Source organism: Archocentrus centrarchus, chromosome 1, assembly GCF_007364275.1.
Source record: "Archocentrus centrarchus isolate MPI-CPG fArcCen1 chromosome 1, fArcCen1, whole genome shotgun sequence".
NCBI lineage: Eukaryota > Metazoa > Chordata > Actinopteri > Cichliformes > Cichlidae > Archocentrus > Archocentrus centrarchus.
The window spans coordinates 27,404,372-27,422,989 of record NC_044346.1 but is presented as its reverse complement, the minus strand read 5'-3'; the positions used below and the strand labels follow the sequence as shown (position 1 = coordinate 27,422,989).

Here is an 18,618-nt window from a genome sequence, read left to right as displayed (position 1 = left end):
CAGTTTTTTCTTTTCTTTTTAATTAAAGTAGATGTTGCACTGCTGGGTTCATTAATGCATTTCCCGAGTCTACTTAGCAAACCTCACGTTCATATTTCTGCACTTAAAATGCTGATTATCAGTATTTTTCGTAAGAAATATATTCACGCCGGGGTAGCAAATCCTCTGAATCAGCATTTGATTTTAAACGATCTCCTTAATACTCTAATTAATGTGTGACATTATTTACAAAAGACTTAAATGAATAAAACACGCTAAGTAAATAAAACTTTGCAAATGTGACCAGTTTGTGCAGGACTGTGGCTTCATTAATATTAAAAATACAGATCGCAAACCTAATGACTGAAATGTTTAATTAACTACGGAACCTGCCTCATGCTTTAGCACATTGCTTAAAGGAATACATTATTAAGTTCTCAGTTAACATTTACTTCCTGTGGTACAGTCAAAGATCACTACAGAAGAGCTGTATTAAATACAAATATCTTGTGGCAAGTGTATACTGTATCATGAAGATTCAAAATAATTTTCATTCATCAAAACACCTTTTTGGAGCAACACTTCACAGTTTTCCTTGGTGTGTTTTAGTTAATGGTTTAATATTGAGTAGCACCATTTAACTTGGGCCTTCTGAATGAAATGACTCACATTTTCAAAGAAATAATTGCATAATAACACGCTCAAGAAAATTAACCCCATTGGCACAGTAATAAAGCATGTGCCGCATCTTTGTGTACCTCAGGAAGCTGCAAATATTGGGTGTTAAATTTACCTGAGCTTGCACTGAAAGGAAAGTCATATGAAACACACTACGATTCAGTGTAACTGGGTTCACAGAGCTGGCTTTAAAATGGGCCAGTAAGGTAAACGATTATATGGTGACAAACATTAAACCTAAAAGACAGCACAGCCACACTTTCACAACTGCAGGTGCAGCTGCCGCTTACTGTACTCTACAGTACTGTATTACACTAAATTCCATGAAATCATTGCTGCATCAGTAGTGTTACCACTTCAGTGATGGATGGGTGATCATTTTTTTTTTCCTTTTTTATGGATTTGAAAGACTTCTTAACGCCTCTATTAAAAAGACAACCTAAGACACAACTGTGTAACAGTTTTATAGTCAAATCCTTGGTAAATAAGACGCTCCTTTAAATGCCTCAAGACCATATGATAAGACATGTCTTAAGACAGGTCCCAAGATATCACAAAACTCATTCATTGTATGAAGTGCAGTCAACAAAGGTTTAATTCATTAGTCAGTGACGCATAAAACAAAGAACGGCTTCTTAAATTCAAAGTCTGTATTTAATTTCTGACAGTCTGTGTTTATCTTAAACCTAAAACCCCCTTGGCTGCGGGACAGTGACAGCCTTTTATGAAGCAACTTGCCATGACCCAAAGATAACCCAACAATTTCAATAACGTCTGTGTTGATTAGAAAGGAGATTAGAGCCTGATGTCATCTGAACTACAGCATTGCATCAATAATACCAAAAAGAAATGTGAGCTTGGACAAAAATCAAAAAGCCTCTGTCCTGCTTTTTTTTTTTTTAACAGAAAATCAGTTGTTAACCCTTCCATACTGTTTTTTTTTTTGTTGTTTTTTTTTTTGTTTTTTTAAGTCATATGTGCGAGTTTGCATGTTCTCTCCGTGTTTGCATGGGTTTTCTCCGGGTACTTTGGTTTGGCCATTTGGAGCTCCTCTTCATGCTAAGGTCTTCCTGGTGGTTTTGAAGCATTAAAAGTGCTGAGATTATTTTTATGCCTCTACAATCAAAGGTCTTGTTCCATATTTGATCTTTCTCTCAGTAGATCCGAGTCATGTTCAGTTTACCAGGCCTCCGAGGTCTATGCTGAGCCTGCCCTGGGATCAAACTGATTCTAGCTCAGGGCTTATGGGCTTTCTCTGCCATCGGGAAGAAAATCGCTGACCCACATTGGAGCCTTTCATTGCAGTGAACTGTGTGAAGACATCAACGCATACACTAAATGGACACCTACTGGTGGACTGCTGCTATTGCACTATGTGTTCATTCAAACGCTTTTCTCCATTCACAAAGTTCTTCATTCACTCTGACTGATTGATGATTGCCAAGCAGGTGCAGCACTTTTATTCTGCAAATGTGTTAAATAATCACTCTGTTTCATTAGTTTATTGCCATTTCAATCTTCATCACTATCATGATTTCCACTATTATTCTTTAAATATTGGGTTCTTATTCCTTCTAAACCATATGTATGTGGTCAGTGGTGATTTGACCTAAAGCTTCAAGCGTATTAATATTACCCTTTGCCTTTTCATCATTATCACTGTTCTCATGTCTAAGAGAAGATGAAGAGGAATGTAAAATCTGAATAGGAATGAAAAAATCTTCTTCATTTTCAGGTTAAGGAGGGAAACCCATACTAGGCAGTTTACACCCACAACATTCTTTTTTTCTTCACCAGCGGCGGGGCAATATAGCACAGCCCCTTTCAGTCAACCACATAACAAATATACTTAGCATGTCAAACATACTGTAAATGAGTAGGCCTGTTACAAATATGTATAAAATAAAAACTGTTTAGTTGTACTATTATGTATGCCAGTATTTGAGTGGGTTCTTCAGTTTAAGCAGCTGCAAGCAGCTCACCATAAAGAACTATTCAGCCACATGAAGTCAAATATTGAAACAGTAACAGTAAGGTTTTAATGCTGTGCCTGGGACAAGCAATTAGATTGCAGTCACAGGTCTGCTGGCTGTCGCCTACATTTACCTACACCACACATACACGTGTGCCATCGTATATAAGTAGAACTGGATTTATCATTACATGTATTTTAATAAACCTTTTTCTAAACTCAAATTTGCTCATTAGTGTTACTTTGTGGTTTGCTTTACCAATATTGAATTGAGCTATGAAGTGGTAAATCAGCGCATCCTGCTGGTGATGCAGGGTTATATCATTATTTTTTGCAGTTTGTGTTCCAGCGTCACGAAGACGTAAGTGTTTAAGTCAAAGAGCTTTATCGCTCCTGACTGAAGAATCCTTTCCAGAGTTTATTTCAGTTAAACGCAGACTTTTTGGCTGGGCACAAAAAGACCTTTTTTGTTTCACTACATTTGCAAAAAACAAAAAACAAAAACACATCTCAGTCAAATTAAAATGAGTTAAATGACTTCTTGGGGAAGAGTGGCAAATAGGTAATTATTATGTCCAGTGTGAAGACTTAGCAATAAAATATAATTGGAATTGTAACATTATGATTATTATTATTATGCTGCATATCTTAACCTTTATATGTATATACATCAATAATATGTACAGCTCTATCAGTATGGTACTTTTTTAATTCCCAAAAGATGATAATTGACATCAGCATCTAGGGAGGCAAGGTGGTGAATCTAGTCTAGGGGGAGTCTGCATGTTCCCCGTGTGTTTGTGTGGGTTCTCTCTGGGTACTCCAGCTTCCTCTTACATGCATGGGGTTAGGCTGTCTGTATGTCTAAGCCCTGTTACTGAGTGACGGTCTGTCCAGCGAGTACCTGAATCAGCCATTAAAGTTAGGCAAACTCTTATTACCATACATTCTGCCTGCATAAGAATAGTAAAAAGATTCATGTCCATTTCTCTCCATTTTAGTCAGAGATAGTAACGTGATTTTGATTCCACTGAACACCGAAACCATAAATTCACTGACGAGCAAAAACCCTAAGGAAGGAGCATTAGGTCACAGGAAAAAATCAGGCTTTTATTACGCCTGCCTGGGATATGACGAGGGTCCGTAGCCGGTCCTTCAGGCGCATGTGGACAGCCGTTTAACTCTCGGCTCTGATTGGTCACTTTCCCAGCATAGTTCATTTGACAAGTAAAACAGTGGTCCGCAAAAAAAGAAACCCCCGTGTGTTACCTTCATCTGTACACTGCAAAGATGTCCGAGGAGCGATCTGAAAGATCCGATGGGAGGATTGTAAAGATGGAGATCGACTACAGTTCAACTGTAGACCAGCGTCTCCCGGAATGTGAAAAAATGGCTAAAGTAAGCGGGTTGTAAAAGAGGCGAGCGCCGGCTGAGTCATGGTGCAGCGACGCCAGTGCGTTAGCACTCAGACTAGCATCTAGCGTCACTGGTTTTATCTGAATGCCTCTTATAACCAAATATACTGACCGAAATTTACTCACGATTTTTGATGTATATTCTAACTTAAAAAAAAAATCAATTTTACTCTGTTTCCACACACGCAGACATTTATTTATTACTTAGCTCACTAGCATGCTAGTAGTCTTAGCCTTAGCGACATCTTAAGCTTAGCTTAATAATCGGAAAAGTGACTTAAACATTTTGTTGGTACGAAAGCTGGACTCGACAATTGTAATTTTACAGCTATAAATATATCTGACACCGTTTTTGTGCATGTTTCTGTTGCAGGAGGGCAAGTTGCAAGAGGCAATTGAGAGCTTGTTGTCTTTGGAGAAGCAAACCAGAACAGTAAGTCAGTGTGTTGAGTTTCTGTAGCTCAGTAAATTGCATTACTGTATTTTATTTATTTATTTTTTATCAGTCACATGAAAAAGATAGTACACCTTTCATATTAGATTTTACACATCAGGACATAATAAAATATCTGCTACAGAACTTGTGAGCTTAGGCCCGATGTGACAATAATATTGATAATATAGTTGATACTAAAACACATTCTGAAGATAAAGCTACTTTTTTATGTATAATCTATTTGAAAATGTCAGATTCAGGCTCAGCCTTTAATAGATGCAGCTGATCTTAGGCGTGTAAATGAATGGACACAGTCAGAGAACGGTGCAGCAGAATTCTCTAGAATAAGCTTGTGTGTTTTTTGTTTTGTTTTGTTTTGTTAATAAAATTGTATGAATTAAAGATGTTGATGAAATACAAAATTATTTTAACACAATTGCTGTATATATTGGTTAGTGTGTTTTCTTATCTGTCTTCAACCCTTGCGCAGGCATCAGACATGGTATCAACATCCAGAATCCTTGTGGCTGTGGTTCAGATGTGTTATGAAGCCAAGGACTGGGATGCACTGAATGAAAACATCATGCTACTCAGCAAGCGGAGGAGTCAGCTCAAACAGGTCACATGCCTCTTTTGCCCTTTGCATGATTTCATTCCTACAGTGTTCTTATGAATTCCATAGTCTGAGACTGAATACATTTTACCACACTTCTAAAGTCTTTTTGCAAGCTGTAGCACCACTGAGAAATATAAAATCAAATAATTTTTCTCACTTGCAAAAACCTGCCCTGTGGGTGGTTTTTGCCTGTTTGTGGTATGGCTCACATCATCGTCGGTTATTTATGTTGATTGTTATACATATCTTTTCTGACATTGATCTACCTATAAGTCATAAGCCTAAATAGCTTAATTATTACTAAATTTCTACTAAATATCATTTTGAGCAGTGTTTAAAACTACATGGTTACACAGGCAGTAGAAGAGGAAAGGGCAGGATTTTCAACTTTTTACTACAGGTCAGACACTTGAATCCTCACATTAATATCAATATTAAGGGCTTTTAATTGTAAACATAGAAATGAAGATGGAAATAACTGAAAAGGCAAGGCAGTGCTGTACCTCAGAGGAATGAACGGCCACACCCACATGCTTGCGATTTTGTATGTCAATCATGGTTCTTTGGATGAAGCATGCATATGTCCAGATAGATTCAGCTCTCTCTCCCTTAGTTAATGGTGTAGAATGGTAAAGGTGCACCAGATAAGGAATAAAACCTGCCAATTCTTAAAATTTAAACCCTCTGATGAATGTGCAAACGTCACATTCGATTTGCGAGAGCAAAAACAGTGTACGCTCAGAAAACTGCCTCGATCACGCTGTTTCTATATACAGATACACAGAAAAACAAACAGTACTATTTATTTGAAGTAAATATTTTAATCAGTCACCATATAAAATGGGCAGCACGGTGTTAGAATAACATCTGGAAGGTCTGGGTTAGATTCCGCCTTGGCCCAGGCCTCTCCCTCTCTCTGTGTGGAGTTTGCATGTTCTCCCCGTGCTTGCGTGGGTTTCCTCTGGGTACTCCGGTTTCCTCCCACATTCCAAAGACATGCACTTACTGGGGTTAGGTTAATTGGCTACACTAAATTGCCCATAGGTGTGAATGTGAGCGTGAGCGTGAGTGTGAGTGTGAAAGGTTGTTTGTCTCTCTGCGGCCCGGCGACAGGCTGGCGACCTGTACAGGGTGTACCCTGCCTCTCGCCCTATGTCAGCTGGGATAGGCTCCAGCCCCCCCCCCGCGACACTAAACAGGATGAAAAGAAGTGGACCATATAAATGTTCCAAATCATGGAACCCTAGGTAGTTTATATGCCAAGTTTCATTACAATTGAACCGGTCGGTGATTTTAGTGAAAACATGCTGTAACGTTATCTACAGAGTAAGATCAGGATCTGTTTCCCCTGAGTGGTAAAATGGGAAATACACTTTTTTTTTTTTTTAAGAAAGTACCCCTCAGACAAAATTCAGTCAAGACAAGCCACTAAACACAGAGACCTTTTAATAAACTTGCTTACCTTAATATCCTCCTGCCATCCTTTGGAAGTTAATGAAACCTAAATCTGTTTTTTGTTTGTTTTTTTGCTCTTTGTATTAGGCTGTTGCCAAAATGGTCCAAGAATGCTACAAGTATGTGGATGCTATGACTGATCTGACCATCAAGCTGAGACTTATCGACACACTTCGCACTGTGACTGCTGGCAAGGTCTGGATTCTGTGTGTTATAACAGCTCTGTATAATGAGATATCTGAAAATTTGTGTAGATTTCAGCAGCTATCAATAAAAGTACTGCTAAACAGTGAGAGATTAGGGTAGCTTGAGACTTTCAGGTTAATTATTGTCATATTTAGTTAATTTTCACCTAGGGTCTGATGCGCTCTTGTTTACCTGAGGTGTGCGTTTGTGTGTAATCAATGAAATGTTCCTCTGTTTTACATGTGTACAGGAAAACAAATGCTTTAACTAAACTTTCTCAGGAGTTGGTTTGGTCTGAATTACTGAAAAGTTATTTTGCAAATCTGGCCATGTCTGTTAAAGGCAAGTCATGGTGAGCATTTTCGTAAGGAACTAATACCCCAGATTTGTCCACCTCATAGATCTATGTCGAGATCGAGCGTGCCAGGCTAACAAAGACCTTAGCGAATATCAAGGAACAGAATGGAGATGTCAAAGAGGCAGCTGCCATTCTCCAGGAATTGCAGGTAAGGAACTTTGAATTTAACACTTCTAGAAGTCTGTAAAGTAGTTGTTGGCACAGTGATTTTTTGTTGTTGCTGATGCTTTTTGGGTGTATGGGGGAGATTTAATAATGTGTATGGGTATAGTTTACATATATGTAGATCAGCATTAAATAAACTAATCCCATTCATTACTCAAATATATATTGTATGCACTTTGTTTTTTTTTCTTTTACCAGGTGGAAACCTATGGTTCTATGGAGAAAAAGGAGAAGGTGGAGTTTATATTGGAACAGATGAGACTTTGCATTGCTGTCAAGGATTACATTCGCACCCAGATCATCAGTAAGAAGATAAACACCAAGTTCTTCCAAGAGGAAGGTACTGAGGTAAGAAACAGACTGGGAACTGAGCATTAATTTAAAAAAAAAAAAAAAAACGCAATGAAATGTATTTTATCGCTGGCCTCTGTGCACGCTGTTGCAGCAGTTGTGGTAAATTTGAGGTGCAAAAGTTGACCTAACCAAACTTTTGTCTCATGAACAACTCAGGAGTTGAAGTTGAAGTACTACAACCTGATGATTCAGGTGGACCAGCATGAGGGCTCCTACCTGTCTATCTGCAAACACTACCGGGCCATTTATGATACCCCTTGCATCTTGGAGGACAGCAGCAAGTGGCAACAGGTATATCTGTTTTCTGTCAAGAGTATAAAGGTTGCAGATGTGGAGTGTGTGTGTATACACCCAATGATTCAGTGGCTAGTAGAACCACTTCTGCCACAAATAACTTGAGGTAATAGTTTCTGTATGACTATTGCTCTCTCACATTGTTGTGGAGGAATCGTGGCCCACTCTTCTTTATGTTGCTTGCATTGCTCATTTATGGACAGCTCTCTTAAGGTCACCCTACAGCATTTCAGTCCAGTTGAGGTCTGGCCGTTGATCGAGCCATTGCAACACATTGTTTCCTTTCTTTTTCAGCCATTCTGTTGTAGATTTGCTGACGTGCTTGGGATGATTGTCCTTTTGCATGACACAGTTTTGACCAAGCCTTAGCTGTCATAAAGACGATCTCACATTTGACTCTAGAATATGTTGGTATACAGAGTATACAGAGAGTTCACGGTTGATTCAGTGACTGCAAGGTGCTCAAAATAAGTCACACCTCCAGCGGTGTGCTAGACAGTTGGTATGAATTGTTTGTGGTTATACGCTGAGTTTGGTTTTCACCAAATGTGGTGCTGTGCATTATGGCCAAACATCTCCACTTTGGTCTCATCTGTCCAAAGGACATTGTTCAGATGCAACTTTGCAAACCTAAGCTGTGCTGCCATGTTCATTTTAGAGCGATGAGGCTTTCTCTTTCTTCCTGTTGTCTTTTTCTCGTTGTACTGTCATGAACTTTAACATTTAACATGCTGAGCCCAATAAAGTCTGCAATATAGCTTTTAAGTTTTTTGCCATTACACTGAGAATTACACAGCCTGACCTTGGGGTGAATTTCCCCTGTGGAGACTGTGGAATCATATTAAGACATACCTGAATGCTCCAGACCAGCAAACCGTCAAAGCTTTTGCTATTATAGAGGTGTTCACAGTTGCTAATAATCAGTTAATCTTGTGCATTTGATTAGTAGCACCTGGCTGCTATGTACCCTCTTAATTTATAAAGAAGCAGTAAGGGTGTATGTAATTTTTCACATACTGCTTCTGCATTTTGGCTTAGTTTTTGTTAAATAAAAAATGAGATGGTGTAATATTTCATATAACGAGTTTGCTGTTGTCATTTAAGGTTGTATTTACCTAAGTTTAAGACCTGGTAAGAACCAGATGATTCTTTTTACACACAAAAGCTTAGAAATGAAAAAAGGGTGATCAGGTAATCAGGTGAATTTGATGAACATGACTGTATGTGTCTTAACAAGTGTTGGAGGGAGAGGTTCTCTTTTAGTACTCTTACTGAAATCTGTATTTGTGTACAACAGTTTTTAATTTGTCTTTTTTTCTAACAGCACTAGAAGCAGCTCCAGAGGATGTGAACATCATTTGGAATAAATGCTTTTTTTTTTTTTTTGTTAATTATTATTTTAATAGGAACAATGACATCAAAGTTTTACTTTATTTTGCTGGTTGCTTGTTGAGTGTTGCGAGTAAAGCAATGAATTCTTTTGTGTTTCAGGCCCTGAAGAGTGTGGTGCTCTATGTGATTCTCTCCCCCTATGACAACGAGCAGTCAGACCTGGTGCACAGAATCAGTGCAGATAAGAAACTGGAAGAAATCGCTAAATACAAGTGAGACACATGTTTTTGTTTTTTTTGTTTTTTTACTTCTTGGTGCAACTGTACTCTGAGTGAATAAGCCACAGATGTGAAGTGGCTACTTCCTGTAATAGAAAAATATTAACAAAACACAATACATGCTACAACATATGTAGCTAGTTAATGTTTCACAAATATCTTTGTGTGCTGTTTTAGGAGTTGACCCCCCCCCCCCCCCCCCCCCCAAGTAAATGCAGCAAGGCAAATCTAGGCAGCTACTTATTTCAAAGCTACTCAGAAGAACCGCCTGCATCAACACATGCTGCGTACTCTCTGTAGCAAGGTGTAGATACAAGCTTTTTTTTTTTTTTTTTTGTTAATATAAAATCTTCTTCTGTTCCCAGGGACCTTCTGAAACAGTTTACTACTATGGAGTTGATGCGCTGGGCCTCATTGGTGGAGGATTATGGGAAGGAACTGAGAGAGGGCTCATCCAACAGCCCCGCAACAGATGTCTTCTCTTATTCAGAGGAAGGGGAAAAAAGGTGGAAGGACCTGAAGAATAGAGTGGTGGAGCATGTAAGTCCCGTTGTCAAGAGAGCAGGGGCCTTTCGCTTAGAGCTTGAACACGTTTAAGGCGGTTTAACCAAGCTGACAGAAAATGACAGTTTGCAAACCAGTGTGGTTCTGCAGTAGTTTGATGTTTGTATGCTGACTGTGTCAGAGTAAACTGGCATAAAACCTTGGGACTGAAGCAACGTGTAACCACATGCTGTGATTAATGGTTCCATATAGCTCTTAAATAGACACAATATTTGTATGGTATCTGGAAGAAGCGATAAAGATGATTCTGAAGCTTTGTGCAGATTCAGTAGATAAAGTGCCTGACTCTTATATTTAGGTACATTGTATGTAGACTGGTAATGGGTGTCTTGATTTTCATTTCTAAGTATTTATGTGACTTTCCCCTATTCTAACTTCCGAAATGTGCAGATATGCATGTTGATTATGTTCTCTGCTGTTCCCAGAACATCCGAATAATGGCCAAATATTACACCAGAATCACAATGAAAAGGATGGCTGATCTCCTTGACCTCTCTGTTGATGTAAGTAAATGTTTCAGTAATTATTTCTTGCATTCTGAAGCTCATTTTAATAGCAGATCATATGGTTTGTCAATGTTTTTAAGTGTGAAATGACTGATTAAGATTTTATGTAGTTGAGTTTAATTTGGCACTGCCTTTTTGAAGAAAAATTTAAGTCACTAACCCAGGTATCTCTCTTGTGAAATACTTTATCAGGAATCAGAGGAGTTCCTCTCCAGCCTAGTTGTAAACAAGACCATCTATGCCAAGGTTGACCGGCTGGCTGGCATCATCAACTTTCAGAGGCCCAAAGACCCAAATGACCTGCTCAACGACTGGTCACACAAACTCAACTCGCTTATGTCGCTGGTCAACAAGACCACACATCTCATTGCCAAGGAGGAAATGATTCATAACCTGCAGTGAAAGAAGAACAAAGTGCTTTATTTTATATTTTGATTCACTTTTTTTTTTTTTTTTTTTTTTCCCCCCCTTCTGTGAAAATGTTTTTGACTACAATATATTGGCAGACTGAAAGCAGTCTTAATTCCACAGTCATAGAATTGGCAAAAAGGTCTCCAACACACATAAACATGCAAGCAACTATCTTTTGCACCTCTCTCCCAGCGTCATGTAAGACTGGCTCTTCAAACATGTTACACGTTCCCATTTGATGTAATATATACAATAGCTTAGCCTCTGTTTCTTTATAAAAGCATGGTTTTCAATGTATGCCTAGCAATGTAAACAATAAACTCCTGACATTTGGTTTAACAGTTATATGTAGGTGTTATTTTAACCTGACTTGCACTGATTTCTTTTATGACAGACTCTGAAAACCTGAATGTACTGAAAGTGATAAAAGGGTTACTGTGAAAAACACCAAGGGTGCACAGCACACACAATTCATGAAACCCGTGTCGACAGCTTATCTAGAATGGGTTGACTCGGGCTGCAAATGGAACACATTGATTTGCTGTGTTATGAAAATGTGGATTCGCAAATCACGCTGAAAGTGAAAAATGTAAAAACAAACAAAACTGCACACACATTTGAATTTTAAAGAGAGCAGTGTTTTGTCTCCACCAAGGAGGAACTGTACTGTTTTTGCTTCATAAAGCATGGTGGAGAGGTGGAGCATTTAGGCATATAACCTAAAGTACATTTGTGTTTATTGTGGCAGGTCTTTTGTTTTCAGATGCTTGTAATCTTCAAGGTCATTTAAAGGATTATTTTTCATTGCTGTGATCACACACTATTGGATACAGTTATTGTCCTGCTGTATTGTAATATCGGTAAGGCATTTAACAGGTGGAGTAGTAGCCAAGAATATTTGTCTTGTGCTGACTCCCTCTCTTCCCTTTGCTTTTGTTCTCCACAGGGCCCAAAATGAAATCTTTCTGAGACATTCATAGAGCACCTAGATTTTTTTTTTCATCTGCAGATATTTTGACAAATTGTTGGTATCCAGTTGTGCACCAGGAAACACTTTTTTTAACAGGCAGCATTTTGAGTAGTAATGGCACAAAGGGACAGGTAGAGCTAAGGACATGAAATGTGGCTCAGGAGATTAAAGCATCAGGGTAACCATAACAATTAACTAGCATGCACAATAGCAGGATACTGGAACTTCTTATATGAATGGAAAGCTGTGCTCTTAATCATACCGATTACTCCTGTGCTTTTCTATGATATTGTGTATGCTGCCTCATTTCCTGGCTTGTGGGTGGGGAAAATACAATACCTTATTTTAACAGTTACGTTTTTTGAAAGGTATCTTTTTCAGATTTTTTTAATGTCCATGATGTAATATGGCAAAGTTAACATGAAGGTTAAAATGACATTGACACAAATAGAGGTCATAATGCTACATTTCAGCTTTTCTTTTTTTCAGAGATGTAGGGGCCATTCTACAATTGCAGGGAATTTTCTGTCTCACTCATGAATTTGAAAATAATGCACAATTTCTTTTAAAAACACATTTTACAGAAGAGTAAATATGCACTGCAAGTTGTGTCCCACAATATTTGTGCAACCCTGTCACTGAAACCTATTTAGCCTGGAAAATGGAAAGACAAGACAGTGAGAAGACACGACAAAGAAGAAGTGACATGATCGAGTTGTGTGCTAACACTGGATACACTGAAGGTAAGTCCTCTCTGACATATTTTGTATTTTTCCAATCTTTTCTGACTATATTGTGTCACTAACCAATGCAACAGTTACCCTTGTCACCAAAAACAAAAAAGACATTAATTTCAATGGTTCCTTCTTTTATTATAAAACTGCATTTATTCTTGACTTTCACAGTCCATTACATTGCACAAGTTTTTCTGTTTTTCTGAGAAAACAGTAAATTAATACGAGTACTGATTTGCAACCCTGTTACCATACATATAAAACAAACATATAAAATATTATTAAGCATTTCTGTAGTCCTGAGTATTTATTTGTCACATTTATATCATAATCTACAAATAATAATATCAGCCATATTAACTTATGCAACTGTGTTACCTACATTTTAATCCTGTTACCATATCATTTAGATAAAAACAATCATGTTTCTTCATAGATCACAAGAGTTTAATCTATTGCCTTTGTAATAGTTTGAATTATGAAGTGAAGGGTATTTTAAAATAAATACTGAAATTACTGAAAAAAACATGTATGACTATTGAAAAGTTGGGCATGGTCCTCAAATTAATATAAATTAAGTCTTACCTGAAGTTGAATGAGGATTCTGTATGAGGTGACTAACTTAATGGTCAGTTAATTTATTAAACAATATTTTTTAAAATCTACTTTCTCAGGTTCCGGAGTATTGGTAACAAGGCTGCGCCAACCGTACGCAGCAACTCTGATAAAAGTTTACCTTTGATGCCTGAGCTGGACAAATCCATTTTTTTCCCGATGGTTTATTATTTGTTTTTCTGTAGAATGACCCATAGAGCATCTTTACCAGCATTTTAATCCCATATGCATGTGCTTCCAAGGACTAAAACTTACAACTATCTAACAATAAAGACGCTTGTCATCACAGGCCACATAGACACGCACGCAAACACACACATATCGGTCCCCTCAACCTTCAGATCTGTACATCCCACTATGCTTTGCGATGGTCTGACAAGTGGATCCAAGATGGCGTAGAAAGTAAAGCTAGGTAAGTGTTGACTTCCCATTTTCAGCCCTTTCAGTTGTCTTTTTCATCTCAAAGGCACTACTGTGAAAGTCCACCATATATCATTAGGATAATGACGAATGCTTTGAGTTTATGCACGAATAACAGCACGATGTCACACCAGTTATATGCGTCCAAACACCGTGGCAAAATCACAGGCCCGAACCCGTTTTGTTTCGGCGAACCTAGCTAGCTAGCCCGCTAACATTAACAAACCAGCCAGCCATTCTTGTTGTGAGCTTCCCAGTTTGGTTCCAAGAAAGGCCGTGTTTTGCCTAGCAGGCTAACTGCTAGCTACGCATACTCAATTTAGTGGCAACACTGTGTGCCCTGTGCAAAGGCGAGCGATAAGTTGACCAACACTTTAGGGGGGGTGGGGGGGCATTTTTTTTTTTTTTTTGCAATGCTTTGTGACGCTGCCGTCATCGCTCTGACTTGCAGTAGTCATGACAAGTTTGCAAGACAAACAATGGCTATAACTAACTACCGAAGGGCGAATCATGCCCATCGTCCAGTGTATTTGTTATTTAGTGTATATACTCTTGATGCCTACAAACTGGGCTCAGAAATAAGTTTTTATAGCCGTGTTTTGCACACGTTGCTGCTAACGAGACTGTCAAGCCAAATAACGTTATCTGAGGACAACGGAGGCAGTCGGGATTGTTTTATAACTGTTTTTCGTTGTAACATCGGCGTTTTATTCCACTGTGTAGTGCAATCGCGGAGTCCCACGACTGGACACCAGAAATAAGACAGCTGCCCACCCGCTGTATCCCGCCAAACTATTTTTCGTTGCACCAGAGAAGTGGCTGGCTTGCAAGCACTAATATTAGGTAACGGATATCCCCACAGTAACAACTAGGGCTGTGAAGCGCAGCATAGGTTTTGAAGTAACCCACTAATTTGTAGTAAGCGTTGTGTTAATATCAGTCGTATGTGTTTGTTTTTTAAAAATTTGGATCCTGTTTTCCATTTTCCCATAAGCCATCTTTCTGTTTGTCCAAGCAACTTTCAGCTCTCAGCTAGGTTTTGATGATTGCTGATGACTAACTGCATTAGGAGAAAACGTACAGTGTTTTATTTATTCCATTTGTAGAACATGTGTTTTAGGCATACTTTGACACCAAACAAGTCCAGTAAATTCAAATGCCAGAATTCACTTTAACACTTTTTTTTTTTCCGGAAGCAGTGGATGTACCATGTTGTGTAAAATGCTCCAGAGAGAAGGGGTGTTATTAAAATATGGCGAGGTGTGGCGAAATTGGTTAGTTGCATGTCTGTATTATGTCACAAACTGGGTCTCAGTCATCACAATTATACTAATCATAAATACAGTATTGTTGTTCATCTATAAATTATTTCAAAGGAAGTGACCCCCCATTAATGGTTCACTTTTTGTATGAAGAACAGGCCCATTCCACACTAAGTGGTCCTGAATCACAAACAATAAAGTTATGTCTTAGAGGTAAAGGAGATTTTCTTTTTGTTGTTATCTGTGATACTCAAGGGTTCAAAAACACAGTTTCACTGCCTTTGCTACTGCAGTGCAGTTTCCACAGCTGTTGAAATGTACTACAATTCTAATGACAAAACATCTCTCAAAAATCAACAACACTTGTAGTTATGTGAAACATCGGTTAATTTCATGAAAACTGTTATTTACAACTATTTTGGTAGATATAATAACCCTCCAGAGCCAAATGACTTGGATGCACCTTGGAATCTGGATAAAAAATATTTCCATATGTGACACACGTAATAAGTATTAAAAGCTAGGCTAAGTGTACAGACATAATTTTAGTTCCATTTAGGCCAAAACCTTGCAACTTTACAGAAATGACATAACTCAAAACATTGTAACACACGTAATGTTGCGTGCATCACATGCAGCTGTGATGTGTGTCACAGCAAATGGTTAAGGGTAAAAAATGGACTAATTCTTATATAGTGCTTTTCTACTCTGTCTGAGCACTCAAAGCGCTTATACGACATGTTTACATTTACCCCATTCACATCCATGCATACAAGCACTTCCATGATTAACTAAGCTAAGTGCTTTTTATTATCTAACATTCACACACGTTCACACATTCATAAGTATCTTGCCCAAGGATACATTGGCAATGCAACCTGGAGTAGCCAGGAATCGAACCGCTGACCTTCCGATCAGTAGGTGACTTGCTCCCCTATTACAAACTCGGATCAAAGTAATAAACATATAATTCCCATGGTTACATTCTTGTATTTGGCCAAATAAAAAATGTATTTAACAAATTTTGGTACCAGATTCATAGAGGACAGTCTCTGATCCTTCTCCACTAACAAGCAGGTCCACTTTTAATGTAAATAATTGCATGTAAATCTGTTTGCTAAATTCGTACATAGGTTTTTGAAAATTCCAACTTATTTTTGTATTTTAAGTTATAAAAATTGTTTGTGGTTTTTTACAGTAAAACTTTTTTCTACTTAGATTATATGTTTAATAACACCATATTTGGTGTGATTTTTAAGGTCCAATATGTATACAGTATGTCTATATGAAAAAATAACTGTACAGTCACACATTTGAGGTTATGCTGGAAAAAGATATCAAACAAGGCAAGATAAACATTTTTTAAGGTGAAATATAAAGGTAAAATCAAAAGTAGTCAAAAATGGGCCAGTTATACCCTAGACTCCACAGGGTTAACAGCAAAAGGAGTGCTAGTGGCCGCGCCCGCTAGCAAAGTTTGATGATAGCGATCCGTTCCGGTAGCTAACTGCTGAAATTCTCAGCCTGGTGTGACAGTACCTCAGCCAGGCACACTGCTGGGCGATCAACTACTAGCTAGAACCGTGACCTTTCTTTGAAGCCATGTGAAAAGAAATATGTTCAAATTCACTGGCCAACTTACTGAATTGGAAATTACTTCTCTATCTTACATAAAAAAAATATGAAAACGCATCAAGTATTTTAAAAATGAATCAAACCCTACCCCTACTTCATCCAATTTGGATATGCGACCTATAACTTTTTTTGCAACACATTAATGCTACGTTTTGAAATTGGCAGCAAAACAATATTGTCCTTTTGTTTTAACTGATATTAGTACTCCCTAAAGACTAAGTTTAACAAAAGTGGAATCAATTGCACGCATCACAGAATTTTAGCATTTTTAACTTTTAACACTTAATGTGGAAGGGGCCAACAGGAATCCTCTAACGTGTCATATGCTTACATGAAACAGAGAGTAAGCTGCTTAGGGTACTCTCCCTGCTTGGTTTGGTTATTTTGTTCTGACTCATATAATGTCTGTTCAAGGCAATGGGGATGATTGTGCTTTTTTCAACATTAGAATTAATGTAAGTGCAATGAATGCATTATTTGCCGCACATGTTCTTGTACTGCACATAAGCTGAAAGATTTATCTCTGTATTACAGTCCTTTTGAAACAAGTTGAGCCAGAGCAGCTATTATCAGCATGGATGTATGTTTTTGGATGTTGAAGAAGTGTCTGTCTCAGGCACTTTTGCAGGGTTAACAGGCTCGTGTTTTTTTTTTTTTTTCCCCTTCTCGCACAGTTGATTATTATGTTTTTTGATGAATAGGGAGTTTTAATTTTGTTTTTTACCAGGGTGTGAAAATGTAAACTGATCATTTGCTTAACTTCTTCATTATACCAGGTGTAAAATGCAACTTTATAACTAGCATATAGTAATTTGGTGTCTCCCCTCTATCTCTTTCAAGGACGTTCTGTTCCAAATATACCTAAAAGTACTGTGCTGCAGGTGACAGTTTCCCTGTTCCTCTGAGGTAGTCAGAATCAAAACTAAATTCCATTTGCTTTGCGCATGATGACTATAATGGATCTTTTAGTGTATTTTTGTGACAAAAGCTCTTTATCTGCCTTTCTAACATAAGTTGCAGTGCCAGTGTTGAAACTATCAATGTTGGAAACCAGACCGAAACTTGCTAGGATGTTGTCTAAGGTTTAATGTTTGAGGCTTTAGCGTTCTGTGGAAGTTCATGGTATATCCTCTCTATCCTGCTGAGTGCACGATGGTGTAAATGAAGGCTTGGCGGTTGTTTTTTGGTGTTTGCCAAGGTATTAATGAAATGTTGCTAAAAAAAAAAACTACTGTTAAAAGCCCTAATGCACACCCCAAAGTAAAATTCATGGTTGAGTACATTTTCAGTACAGCAGAGAAAACAAAACAAAAAAAAAAAAAGCACTTTGAAACCTTAACATTTCATTTATTTTATTTTTTGTCTTTCTGCCATTATTAGATAGTGCGACAGTGAAGAGTACACTGGAGAGTGGGGGAAGAAATGCAGCAAATGGCCAGGGGTCAGACTCAAACCCGGGCTGCTAACTTTCAGCTCTAAGCCATATGGCTGCCTGCTCACGCTCTGAGCTTATCTGGCGCCCAGCATTTCATAATTGAAAAATAAATAAATAAACCAAATATAAGTGCAAATTTCTTACTCTAACAATTAAGGCTTTCAAGTGTTGCATACTGTCAATTAAAAACAGTTCATGAGTGCCACATATTTGTAGTAATCCTGTATTAACCATTAAAACAAGTATGCAGCTTCAGTTTGAATATTTGTACAAAGTATAATTTCTTTGTTTGGCCACACTGAGGACACAGTGAGTTGTCACTTGATAAAAACAATATTGGTGTTTACATTCAGTGTGACCTTTTAGGGTTGGGAATTGATAATTGGTTTTGAGATTGGGGACCAAATTGTCCAGTCTATTGGAATCCTATGTAAACCTATGAATTCCCTTTAGCAATGCTGGCATTTTTTCTGGTTGTACAGTAAGGCAGATTAAAACTCGGTGTGTTGTGTAAATGAACACATAGTACAGGTATAATCAAATTGGAA

The 18,618-nt window shown here is 38.0% G+C and overlaps 2 protein-coding genes across 2 annotated transcripts in view; both read left to right on the top strand.

Annotated features, from left to right (window-relative positions):
- Positions 1-3,824: 3,824 nt before the first annotated feature.
- psmd12 (proteasome 26S subunit, non-ATPase 12) lies at positions 3,825-11,344 on the top strand. Its single transcript, XM_030731551.1, has 11 exons — positions 3,825-4,027; positions 4,418-4,477; positions 4,971-5,099; positions 6,639-6,746; positions 7,139-7,243; positions 7,459-7,608; positions 7,771-7,905; positions 9,400-9,512; positions 9,884-10,058; positions 10,508-10,585; positions 10,781-11,344. Exons 1-11 carry the CDS (start codon positions 3,920-3,922, stop codon positions 10,988-10,990), a joined length of 1,371 nt encoding a protein of 456 aa, XP_030587411.1. The 5' UTR covers positions 3,825-3,919; the 3' UTR covers positions 10,991-11,344.
- A 2,295-nt stretch (positions 11,345-13,639) lies between these two features.
- The window catches only part of helz (helicase with zinc finger), a 59,357-nt gene continuing 54,378 nt past the window's right edge, over positions 13,640-18,618 (top strand). The window contains exon 1 of the mRNA XM_030729405.1: positions 13,640-13,730. The gene's annotated coding sequence lies outside the window, so the exon portion shown is untranslated. The remainder of the gene's footprint in view (positions 13,731-18,618) is intronic.

Coding starts and splice junctions, on each gene's coding strand:
- psmd12 (XM_030731551.1), top strand. CDS start 3,920: ATGTCCGAGGAGCGATCTGAAAGATCCGATGGGAGGATTGTAAAGATG. Junction 7,244..7,458: donor CCATTCTCCAGGAATTGCAG/GTAAGGAACTTT, acceptor TTCTTTTACCAG/GTGGAAACCTATGGTTCTAT. Junction 9,513..9,883: donor GAAGAAATCGCTAAATACAA/GTGAGACACATG, acceptor TTCTGTTCCCAG/GGACCTTCTGAAACAGTTTA.